Genomic DNA, 13,135 nt, shown 5'->3' with positions numbered 1-13,135 from the left:
TGCAATCCAAATGAGCAGTGCAAGGCAGAAAGTGAATCTTTTATCGTCAATTAAAATTTAACGCTAACATCAATTTTAAAGCAATTTATATCGCCTTCACTTATGACGTCACGAAAAAGGTTGCTCTTCCTGGAAAAAGCCTTGCCCCTTCTTTGCCCCCCTGTAAAATGGATCTGGCTACGCCACTGGGCCTTTAGAGTGACGTACCAGGGCCCTCACCACTCGACGGGTATTAGGGTAAGTGCATAGAAGTTAATGTATCAACAGATTAACAAAAAATTATTCAAACTGTAAATTGAAGTCCTCAGATCAGACGTTAAATCAATATAAAAAAGGGGCTGAATTGCTGTGTGAAAAGTAGTTGTAATATTAATGCATCATCCAACATTCTTTTGTTCTTGAGTCAACTTTTACACACAAATAACACAATCTAGTTACTTGACGATAACAAAAATGTGTTCTTTTAGCAGGAAAGTAGGTTCTTTAAAACCTTTTTCGATCAAAAACAATCACTTTTAAAACCATTCTTCGTCAAATCAATACAAAGAACTTACGCTACAATAAGCAAAAAATAAATAAAAAAGTAACAAAGGAACTGCAATATGTTGCAAATTAAAGCAGTTTAAAAAAAACTATGCGCATTTGGACTCTTTTAACACTTTTGTTATCAAACGATCAGTTTCTTAATAAAGCAAAGTAGTGGATAATTTGCCAAAGCTTTTGACGTACGGTAACTGACAATTAGATTTTTGTTAACGTAATTCACACATTTCAACTAGGCCTATGTAACAAGCAAACATACATTTCATCGTTTGAAAACGTATTTACCTTTGATGCAACAGAGAACCAGCACTAGGAGAAAACGCTTTACTCGAATGGGGGGTGTATGACAGGTGAGCAAGTGAAGGGTTGCGATTCGTGTGAGGGGTTTTCGTGATAGCACCCCCTCCAAGAATGCTGTTTCCCATGAATGCACTAGTAGACGAATAACCCCCAGCAGGTGATCCTCTGAAACTATTCCGGAAAGGGGAAACCCCGGGGCTTGACATCGACATATGGCAAATGCTGTTATTGACCTAAAAAATGCCCAAAAGTGTTGTGTTACGAGTAAGACATTTTATAAGAGCAGTACTGCAGTAGTTTAACAAAAAATGCTATGCCCAATAACGACAAAATATCAACAGAATTAATCACAAAAATTGCCGAGCATACTATGAAAAAGATTTTTAAAAGCAAGGACGCCAGACAACTATATATACGGATGGGTTACAGAATGAAGGCAGTTGCCAGTGAAAATGTTGAACAGATCACTCTGCACTGAAAAAAGAGTATAACAGCAATACAAAAGTAGTATCAATTATTTTCATAAATCGCGGTGCTAAAATTTTGCAAAACAATTTAATTTAGTTCCCTGTGTATATTTTCCAATCACAGCAATTGTTTTTGTCAACAAAATTATTCTAACAACATCAGTAAATATCCATTTCACTCTAAACATAGCATTTTAAGATAGAATATTTTTTATTAAAATAAGAAGAATGAATTCAATTCGGTCAATGTGAGGTGACTGAGGTCTAAAAATAACGACGGAATAGGGGCTTTCAAAGGGAATTTCAATGACGTAAATATTCACTATACCTGATTTGGTTGAACTCTTGCAGCTTGCAACACGTTAACGTCATCCGAAGATACATTCCTGGCCCTCCACACAGTGTGCAAGCCTTGTCTCTCATCGCAAGTCATCACAAAGTCGTCTTCGCAATACACGACGCTATCCTGCGTCCTGTTCATGTACCGCACATTGCCTGGCAGATCAAGAAGCCAACAATGAAGTCTTATCAAGGCTTGCTGAAGATTATATTAAGTGAACGGAAAGGCAAGGAAGCTAATCTTCGTGTCAACCTTCAGACATGCATGTGTCCTGCCAAGTGCCAAAGACACAGCCGCATGCTTTTGAGTGGTGTCGAACATGTGCCCTTTCAAGTGCTAAACCAAGGCCTTCACCAATCACCATGCGGCTAAGGAGCCAGCTACATAAGCCTGACGCAATCGTTGGGGGGGTTTGTTTACGTCATCTCATGGCCGTCACCGACTAATCAACAAGAAAAGAGACCAAAGTTAACCTTATTTAATCAACATACATTTAGTACTGTGGCCATCGTTGAGTGAAGGAAAGGCGTTGTACGGACAACATTGACGAGCCTACAGATGATTGACGTTGTGTAAGTGTATGATGAAAGCCACGTGTTTAAACCTCCACTAGATCTAATCTTATTGTTTGTATACGTGTTGCTTTTTATTTAGGAGATTAAACACTAGGTGAGAGCTGTTGTAATATACGTTTTTTTTTTTAAATCTCAAACTCTTCCTGCTAAAAACTTCCAAAAATGTGTAATTGACTTTGTGCGTGTACCTGACAAAAAACAGTTCAACGAATCTCGCCTTTATGAGTGCACATTGCACAACTACGATGAGATTTTTATTGAGATGCTAGCGATGAAATGCGAATAATTTTTTATAAACCGCTAAAGTTGCCTTTTCTATAGTCTTTCAATCAAAGTCCATGCAATTGCATGAAAACTTCATATAACGGAAAAAGAAAGTGAAGTCAAAATTTAACAAAACTACACGTTTAGATTAAAAGTGAATAACCCAACTCCTAAAATCACACAAGAGACCATCCCGTATAACGATGATGTCGATATGAATTCTCTACCAAGCGACAATGCTGTTTTTCTTAGCAATCTAATAACAGTCTTATTATTTAACATCAGTATTAGCATGCGTATTAACCTTGCGACTTCGTGATGATTGGCGAGAATTCTCGTAAAGGATGTTGCAAGCAGAAAATAGTTGTGAGGTCGTCTTCTGAAACGTTTGATACGTTCTGGGATGAAAGGCTTGGTTGTGGTTTCTTTCGCTCAAAAATTAATCCGAATTTGAAGTTCCACACATCTCGTACCTTAACAGATAAAAACCGACAAGGCCAGACATATCCCAATTCAGTCATTTAATCTTCCCACCAAGCTGAAGCTACTAGTGCTACCAAGACATGAAGCGCTATTTTGATTAACACTTTTTCAACTTTTCATGTACCGGTACATCACTAGAAATCAACAGATTATCGTGGTATTGGCATTTGAAAAAAAATGACAACTGTTAAAAACATTTATCAAAGGTACTATTGTAATGTATACTATAGTATTGTAATGTATATATTTATATTACTATTATTTATATTACTATTAATTACTATTACTATTAACTATTAATATTATTACTATTAATGTATATTACTATTGTAATGTATATATAATAATAGTCCTGATTCATAACACGATGAAAAATCAACTCTTGGGCCTTAAAAATTTCATTTGCAGCGTTGGTATAGAAAATTAAAAAATTTAACAGCGGCAGCAAAATTAAATTCTAACCTGAAAAGGCAGAGCGGTGTCATATGATTCCCCTTCCTTGGTGTACACATGCAGTGTGGTATTTGTCACAACAGCAACTCCTTCTATGGGGGCACAACCTTTTGGCTGTGTTCGTGGCAAATCAAACTGGTACGGGTCTTCACCATTCACAACAAAATCGCACCAAACCGCCTAAAATGTAGCAATAATCAATTTTTTTAGAATCAAGTTTTCAAAAGTGCAAGTTGTACAAACAAGTAGCGTGGGTATACTATACACAGGTAATTTAGATAACATGATTTCAATTGTCATTTTATCTCCAACTTTTACGTCATAAACAGACATAACTAAGCAACAACACTATATTTAACATTATAAAAACAAAAAGCGAATCGTTTTTGGCTAGTCAACAGTCATGCAAACCTTTTCAAGTCTGTAACTTTTTTGTTTTTATGATGTTAAATATATTATACTGTGGTGTTTTTGCTTAGTCATGTCTGTTTATGGTTTAAAAAAGTAACCTCTATCCCCAATTTGTATCATAAAGTTAGCAACTTTTAAGTATGCGCTAAAATACTTTTAAACTTTTAAATTCCTTCACTTCAGTGTGTATTGGTTTCGGAATGGCCCGTTTCGGTGAGTCCTATCCCTATTTGGTGATATTTTCAATTTTTTTTTTAATTATTGGGTACCGTAGCCTAATTATCATTGCCGTTTTAGGGTTCGAGTTAGGGGTTAGGAACTCACCGAATTGGACTCACCGAATAGTAGCAGACCTTATTGGTTTATGGTGAGTTTTTTAGTGAAAAACTTTACTTAACTCACTCAACTGTGTTTAAAAAAAATCAGTTTGTTCAAAATGTCCAAAAACCTGTTTGGGTTGGGATCTACATTACATCTAAGCTAAGTGAATGTGACTTAAAATTTTGAAGTAACTGACCTGTTTCACGATAGAATCAACTGTGAATGACTTCAATAAAACCTGTCCCCTGCTCCAAATCACAGTATGACCGGAAAAGTAAAGTTCTTCCTCAACTCCATTGTGAGTTCTCAATGTCCACGATTCTTCAGACTAAAAAAGCAATTATTATATATGCAATGTTGAAGTAGGCTGCGAAACACAAAATTATGAACAATTAGAACTTTGTTTTACCTTTAAACTTTTACAGGTTTGTGAATAAAGTTCAGCACATATAGAAATCAAAGACCCAAAAGTGATGTTAACTTTAAAAAAAAACATAAATAAAATAACGTTGACAATTGGACAAGTAGAAAAAAATAATTAATTGTTCTATTGCATTTTTTTTCTGAATCGAGTATAATTTTCTTGTGTTTCTCGGCAGTCGAGTGTAGCAGGAACTCAGCAATAGACACGTGTTTCGCCCATGAGGCTGGGCTCATCAGTAACGCACCACTAGCTTAGTACTGCACCACTTGCTTAGCAAACATATTGAAGATTAAAATAAATTCAAAATATTGTTAAACTGTAGCACTAAAGAAAACTATATTATATATACAAAAAATTATTAAGATATGTCACTGTTTTCTCATTTACCTAAATACTAAGAATAGCTTAAGTATTATATAAAACAAAATAACACTAATATCAATTTTAAAACACAAAGAACATAGTGATCATAAAGTAGAAGTCAAGTACACACCTTTGGTTTGTCATCCAAAGTGACTTGACTCAGAGTTCCTAACAAGCTTTTTGAAGCATGATTTTGTTGAATGTGAAGACATAATATGCCTAAATGTATGAATACCATAATCAGAGAGCCATTAGAAATTGAAACTTCAATTCCTATTTATTTTTACAAACCTTCTACGCCAGAATTGTTCCCCAGATGCAATATCTCTTAACAGTCATTGTCAGACTTTGTCCATCATTTTCAAAAATCATTAGGGATTTTAAAGACTTATCAGACATTTTTAGTAGGTTGTCCAACATGTTGAGATTGTTGGGCATTTTTAGGCAATTGTCATATATTTTCAGAGATCATCAGCCATTGTCATGAAATTTTGGCCATTTTGAGATACTTTCTAGAACTATGGTACCGGTATACATCAGATAATTTTTAAAAGACCAAGTGATACCTAAAAATACTCAAAAATGCAAAAATGGGCATTTAGAAGTACAAGCAGTAGGCGAATGCCACCGATGTCGTCCCCTGGACATGTCGTCCCCCCGATGTCGTCCCCTGCCGATGTCGTCCCACGTCGATGTCGTCCCTGTTGCCAGATGTTCAACTTTTTTTGTCCATTTAAATTTTAAATGTAGGTAAAAATTATGGTTTTTCGAAACGAACTTATTCTAATCGAAACGAAATTTTTGCTACCTTTTTCTTTTGTTGGTTTTGTTCCTGTACTCTATTGTTAAATTTATCATTACTGTTTTACTCGTTACAACATTGTTCAACTTATCATCACTTATACAAAGAAAAATAAAACTGAATTGAAAACAAAAAAATCTTTCTTGCCCTGTTCTGATTCCTCATGAACTTCGCATTGCTTTTTTGTCCGAAAAACATGGATTTCATGTTCTTGCAATCAACACTGTGGCGTAGCTAAGGGGGGGGGGGGGGGACAGACCGCCCCGGGCGGCACGTCTGGGGGTGGCACTTTAAGACTACGATTTTTGATTTTGATTATAATCTGATAAAAAAAACGCATTTCATTTTCACATACTTTTTCTTGAAGGGATGGCAAAATCTGAATCCGCCCCGGGCGGCACATTTCCAAGCTATGCCACTGAATCAACACTCAATTTCTTTTCATGAACATTTATTTTCACATCGCTAACGTAGCCCACTGCAAATTGGTTCGTTGGTTTTGAATCTTTATCCTCGGACTGACAAAGCCTTGATTGGTTATTCCTGGTACCGTAGTTACGCGTACTTGCAGTGGCTCTTGACGCAGGGCCGGTCACCGAGATTGGCAGAGTGAAGTTTTCCGATTGTTGATGTGTTGTTGCCGAGAAATTATTCCATTCACTAGGGCCCGCTGAATGGAGAGCAGTCCTGAAATGCGTTGCTCAAGCGTACATCCCGAGCGTCGAGCTTGCGCCGCGTGATCTTGAGCCGGCGCATAACTGAGCTAACGGGGCGGACAATAAATAAACACAATAAATGGCGAAAGTAAACATATCTAACCTACGACAAAAAACACAGAAACAGCTAGCAAAAACATTAACTATGATATGCAACAAGTGTGGTCCTACATTATCTGGTAATTTAGATTAGAGATGTGCTCAACTGTTACTTTTTAATAAGTAGCCTACTTTGAAAATCTGAACTGCTAGGCCTACTTTGAAAGCTAAAACCATGAAAACAGAAAAAGCTAGGCTAGAGTAAACCTCAGTTAACGTGTGACTAAAAAAAACAATTGTGTAAACCAGGGTGGTCCAAGACTGCAAACATGAAGGGCCACATTAGAGTCTGAGAAAAACTCCACGGGCCGCATAGTGAGAAATGATAACGCGTTGTTGAAAGTAGAAACGTTGTTAAATAAAAGCTTAACTAGGTTGCGATTTTGAAATTATTTTCTATAGATTTCGATCTGTTTTAGCTATATTCTTACTGTTAGGCTTGACTGGGCTATTTTATGTCTTGATTATCATTCAAAGCATTACTTTTTTGGATTTGGCCTATTGCACGATAGCAAATCCAAGCAAAGAACATAGCGCTTCTGCTTAACAATAATGTTAAAAAAAGGTGCCACGTTACTGCACTGCATCGATGGTTCGCATTTGCTTTCTATATAGTCTATACTGCTTTCTTAGTCCGCCTTGTTCGCAAGTCAACATAGGCCTAGGACTAGCCTACTTAGAAAACAAAACTAACTGTTGTAAGCGGACAGGTATTAGCTTGAAATTTATGCTATAGGCTAGGTCAAGATATAAACACATAATGACTGCAAACTAATTTTAGAAGTTGCTCTTCTTCATTTCTGTGATGGTAATTTTCCATTGATAACGTATTTTCAGACACACAATTAAACGGAAGTGAACAGAATTACAAGCCACATTTTTACGACTTCGTTCCCCTAGAGGCCGTAGCACTGCAGTGGTGTAGCTTACCTAGGGTATGGCAGGCATGGCTCGAGCCTTGGGCGCAAAAATCGGTTGGTAAAAAATAAAATTTGTGAGTTATACTTTCTTCAAAATCTAATTTGCGCCCAACAAACATCAAAAAAGGTCACTCTTTACTGTAGCCATTGTCAAACAATGGACGTTGAAAAAGCAACATTGTGCCTCTCCTGGCTCACTTTACGTTCAGTCAGCAACAATTGGAATCAATCAATCAATGGTTTATTTGTCAGTAACAGGAACATAGTAGGCTACAGTAGGCCTACATGTTGGAAATATGCAAGTAATATACACAATGCAAAAGTTACACAAGTTTCCATACCGACAGGGAGACAACGAGACGACCTAGTCATTTGCCACCCTACGGAAATGACGATTTTGCCATTTAAAAATTGGAAGTTTAGTAAAGTCGGTAAGCAGCGATTAGTTGAAGCTTAAAAGTAGCAACAGAACTTACTTATTCATTTTTATAAGAATTTATAAATCCAATCTGTTGTATGAATTCAATTTGTCCTGACCAGAGCACTCAGTCTGTTCTAGGAAGAAATTAGCATTGAAGTATTATTGAGCCTATAAGCATCATTATGTGAAATTTTGAGACCAAGAATTATGGTAGGTATGATTTCTTTTACGTGCTGTGCTGGCACTGCCTAGCACTAAGCAGTCTGAAGTTTTGAGGTTCATTGACAACTTCACAAGCTGTGCTTTATAAATATACGGTACCGTACTTTTACCTAACTTCCTCAAGTTGTCAAACGGATAAAATGAACGCAATTCTTAGTAGCTAGTAGCCTACACACCAATGTTGGGATTGATTCGCTATCAGTTTCTTCAATCTCTAGTTAGCATAGGCTATAACCCAACGGTTACAAAACCCGCCGACATGCCAACAAATGTCAGCGACAAATTAAATTAATTAATATTAGTTTTTGAAAAAATCTGCCGGACTTGGGTCGTTTTATTTTTATCCACAGTTATCAGACAAAAATACCCCTATCTACAGGTCGGTCACCGCCGGTTGCATCAACACAGTGCTCTATTGAGATGAATTTTTAATTAAGTTGGCTAGGCCTACGTAAAGAACTACGAAAACATTTTGCGTATGCCTAGGCTATATATTGTAATTATCGACCAAGGATTTTTTTAATTTAACTTTTACTTGCCCTTTTAGACTCTGAAACAAACCAATAGCCTACAAAGAAAAAGGAAAGTGGGGCTGAAGGGCGAAAGAGACGAGACTTGCAAGCAGCAGAAGCTGAAAAGTCAAGCAGACAAGCTTATGTCCGATTGATTTTGTCCAATAATTCACTTGGTAGTAGGCTACAGTAGACTATACACACACAGCGTCAGATGAAAAAGTAATAAGCCGCGTTGGCTAGTTTTTATGTTAGAAATAACTTGGAAAGGCGCAATAGCGCAGCATTCTATCAAATTGATTAGCTCTGCAGAGAGAACAAAATTTGCATGACGAAACAATCTCTCGTGACTGCCTTTGAACATTATAAAACGGCAATAATACATTGATTTATTTTCTTCACGATTTGTTCATAAAAGACTTGTATGCAATATTTAACTTAAATTGTTAAAAAGGGCGCACATTTAAACTTTGCCATGGGCGCCATTTTGCATAGATCCGCCACTCGTAGCAGTGGGCTACCGTGTCCGTAGGTTATGTTATTTTAAAGAAATAATAATAAATAAACAAACTGTTTACTCGTCAGCAACAAAATAATTAACCCTGGCTAGCGGACATTTGAAAAAAAATTAGCCTAGAAATTAATTTTTATTTTTGAAATTAAAATAATTTGTTTGTTCATCTGAACAAAAAAAAAATTGTTTGTTCATCAACTAATCCCACAAGTTGTACCAAACTGAAAGAATAACGTGAGCATTGACGCTCGAGCTGAAATGCAACAGCCCGCCGCATTTTGAAGTCTGTTCGGCAGCGTGATTCATGATCACTCACTGGAGACGACATGGGCATTGACGCTCGAGCTGAAATCCAACAGCGCGCCGCATCTGAAGCTTTTTTTTGCCGGCGTAAATTATTGCGCGTCCCGATGTATGAGGGTACGACATAGGGGGTACGACATTGGCAGGGGACGACATCGTCGCCACCCGCAGTAGGCTACACTGACATCACAGGCCAAGGCTTCATTGACCGTTCATAAACATTACTTCAGTTCAAAATGTAAATACAATGTTACCACTACCATAATACAAGCTCAATGAAAATACAAAGATAAGCTTTTCAACTTATAATTTGTCAAAAAAAATTTGCTACAAAACAGAATTAGTGTTATATAAATTTTATAAATTTATTAAGTATTACACAATAACGGCCATTTTTAGACATGTGTAAGAAGAAACAAAGATGAAATTTCAGAAAAAAGTTTTTGAGTACGGTACCCATATATTTTGTTTACCGGTACTTGTTCATTATGGCATATGTTTCATAGTGCATGTTGCATTCAAGTGAATTAATTGAACTTTTCTTATGCTTTAAATGGATTGCAAGTTTGAAACAAACGATTAATAAATGGAATATAACAAAAAAATTTCAAAAGAGATAAATCAACCAAACCTGGATGAAGAGAGTAAACTTGTTGTCCACAAGGAATGAATTCTTTAGGTTCAAGAGGTACAATCATAGCGGGCATCGAAAACCTATAAGTGGCTAACTAGCCTGAAAAAACACAATTTCAATATGATTATAGAGTCTTTTTGCTGATAAATACGGTAATTGCTGATAAATGATAAATTTTGCTAATAAAATAACAAAATATTGTAACTAAGACTAGGCTAGTCTGTTTTCCAGTTGTTATACTGATCCCAACTCCACTTGTTAAAATTTAGTTTAAGATTAAAATAAAATTAATTTATCAGTTAAAATCATAATTTTTGAATTATGACATGCAAAACTTCAAAAGTTTGCCTAATCTTATGTCATTGAATACACCATTGCTGCCTCTGCACTATCACTACTTCATTTGGCCTGCGCATGTAAAAAGGTTGCCCATCCCTGCTATAGAATACTGTGGATGCAACCTAATTTGTACCCTGAACCATTCGTACCCTCATGTCGTACCCTGAAAAAAATCGAGAAAAAAATAACAAAAACCAAAATAGCATGTGGATCGGAGTTTCCGCTTAACCCTAACTTTAAAACTTTTGCGGAAACTCCGATTAGCGACTTAAGCTTTGTTGCAATCAGAGACTTCGACTTTGTGCTATTTTTTCTCTCAATCTTTTCATGGTACGAAGTGAGGGTACGAATTAGATTGCACCCGAATACTGTAGTATGCTATGTAGTGGGCCCAATGCAGCCACTTTGTTTGCAACTAGAATTGTATTTCTAGATGACGAGCAAGCATTTTGCTTTCAGCATTTATTTCTTTTCCATAAACTCGAATTTCTTAACAAACTCCTTCAATCATGAATTTTGAAAATTTTCTCAGGAAATATGGGAGTATTCTGAAATTACCAAAAACTTCATAAAACGCGGGAGTCCAAGATGTGCATTTGTCGTTTGGTTTGTGTAATCTTTTTTTTCAGCAGTGTTGCCAGATAATGTGAAACAAGTTTCTACTCAAACGCTTGAAAAATTTTCCCAATTGTCATTTCATTGCACCAGCAAATTTTTATTGTGAAGCGTCAAGGTAATCTCAACATAAAAGTTAAACAAATTATACACCTTTTAAAACACTAGGTTTCTATTCCCAGCTTCCATCTTTGCTGTTTTTTTGTTTTCGAAACTACAAAGCTATTTAATTACATTTTTATTCTCAAGGATATACGGCATGCAGCTGGCGTTGTGTAAGATGAGCTACCTGCTCATATCAAGGCGTCCGGCAAGACATTGACACCATAGATGACCTAAATGACATCTTTGATGACACCTCTGGGGAGTGGGGCACTGTGGTGGCAAGGAGTGATCCGTGCACGATGCTTTCGTTCGATAATCGACAGTACAAGTTTTATTAAGATATTAAGATTATTAAGATAACGCAAGGATACAGCTAAATCTGGTAATAAAGAAAGTACAAACGATCAGCACAACTTAATCCAAATCCATATCTTATCTTCGTGTAGGATTATTTCTGGCAATATAAACACAATAGGCCTACACAAGAAAGCCCTGAAACTCAAGAGTTCTATGCAACTTTTCAATGTAGACAGGGGCGCCGGAACGATTTTTGACTGGGGGGGGGGGCAAGATTACGAAAAAAGGGCACTTTTGCTTACTAAAAGGCCAATTTTTTTTCAAGTTTTAAGATAAGGTATTGCGATAATGCTAATCTATCAGCTCACTATGCATTGAGTAATGATAGCCTACAAGTGTCCGGTATAAAAAGAAGGTCATCATGCTATGTTATAATGATGTAACCTACTGTCAAGCCTTAAAGCAGCCTGCGGCCATGGCCGCTAAGTAGTGCTTGAATGACCGCCGGTGCTACCTCCTCAATCGGCCAAGTTTGGCCGCCGGTCTCTTCTATCCAATTATTTAATTTCACAATAGAATGATCGTGGATTAACTGTCGAAAATATGTACTGTAGTATCAAAGAGTGACGCAAAATTAGGTCAGCGCGTCATAATCGCCACTGTTGTATTGTGCGGAAATATTTGTTATTGATGGAATATATCCATCTGCGATCACCAGCGCTGTAAGTCTTGTTTGTAATTCCCGACGTTTATTTTAACAAAGCCTTAATTCAAAGTGCTAATTTACATCGGCTGGCAATATTGTCGTTTTTATGTCGATTCGATGTTGTAGGACATTGAATCGTTGTTAAAAAGGAGAACTAAGTTAGTTGACATCCGAGGTGAAAACAGTTTTTGATTCTTGCTTGATGCTTCTTTTAGTACCGGTAATGTCCTTCACATCATTGAAATATTTATTTTATTACCTTGTCGTCATCGTCAACACATGTCGAACGTTGTTTTTCGTTGCTAAAAAGAATTCTAGGGGAGTGGTGAACTTCTTTAAAATCAGCCACATTGGAGACACTTGTGCGAGTGTCGTTAGATGGTCCCGTAGTACTGGATTACAATCCGATAAAGTAGTTATTGCGTGGTGCAACGATTCTATTGTAGGACGTCGCCCAGGCCCAGACTTCAACAACGCTAAGTGATCATTTTAGCATTGTTGCAAGTTTAATTCTATTTCCTTGTGCTATCGTTATTTTTATTTTGTATTTTGGCCTCCAAGCACGCAGATTTGGCCGCCGAGAAGGAGCTCCCGGTAGGCCACGATGGCTGCCGAAAAATAAACGAGTTTTAAGGCCTGTTAACTGTGTTGCAAAATTTTGTGCCGTACATATTATTTTGAGGTAAAGATGAAAGATTATAATTAGGCTAAAAGCGAATAACAGAAATTGTTATATTGCAAAATGTGCAGTAGCTTACATGACTTTAAAAAGGCACCATTGCCCCCCCTGCCCCTCCATCTGCAGAAAAATTGAGGGCAGGGGGGGCATCCGCCCCCCCTGCCCCCCGCTTCCGGCGCCCCTGAATGTAGACCTAGTCTTTTTTCTCTATACCGACTGTGCATCAGCGAAAAAGGGCATGTTTGCCAGCCTGCAAAATTCATCTGTCTGCGCTTTCAATCATATTTTTACAACTTTCTTTTAATTC

At 37.0% G+C, this 13,135-nt stretch overlaps 1 protein-coding gene across 1 annotated transcript in view; it reads right to left on the bottom strand.

The window, feature by feature from the left end:
- LOC145779377 (anaphase-promoting complex subunit 1-like) overlaps positions 1–10,176 on the bottom strand; it is a 35,950-nt gene extending 25,774 nt beyond the window's left edge. The window contains exons 1-7 of the mRNA XM_082590954.1: positions 10,085–10,176; positions 5,075–5,163; positions 4,354–4,485; positions 3,435–3,605; positions 2,794–2,962; positions 1,639–1,805; positions 829–1,076 (exon numbers count right to left, since the gene is read on the bottom strand). Coding sequence (XP_082447080.1) covers positions 829–1,076; positions 1,639–1,805; positions 2,794–2,962; positions 3,435–3,605; positions 4,354–4,485; positions 5,075–5,163; positions 10,085–10,160 — 1,052 coding nt within the window. The 5' untranslated portion in view covers positions 10,161–10,176. The remainder of the gene's footprint in view (positions 1–828; positions 1,077–1,638; positions 1,806–2,793; positions 2,963–3,434; positions 3,606–4,353; positions 4,486–5,074; positions 5,164–10,084) is intronic.
- Between the last annotated feature and the right edge of the window lie 2,959 nt (positions 10,177–13,135).

The sequence above is a fragment of the Aplidium turbinatum genome, chromosome 11, assembly GCF_918807975.1.
Source record: "Aplidium turbinatum chromosome 11, kaAplTurb1.1, whole genome shotgun sequence".
Lineage (NCBI taxonomy): Eukaryota > Metazoa > Chordata > Ascidiacea > Aplousobranchia > Polyclinidae > Aplidium > Aplidium turbinatum.
This window is presented reverse-complemented; position numbering and strand designations above follow the sequence as displayed.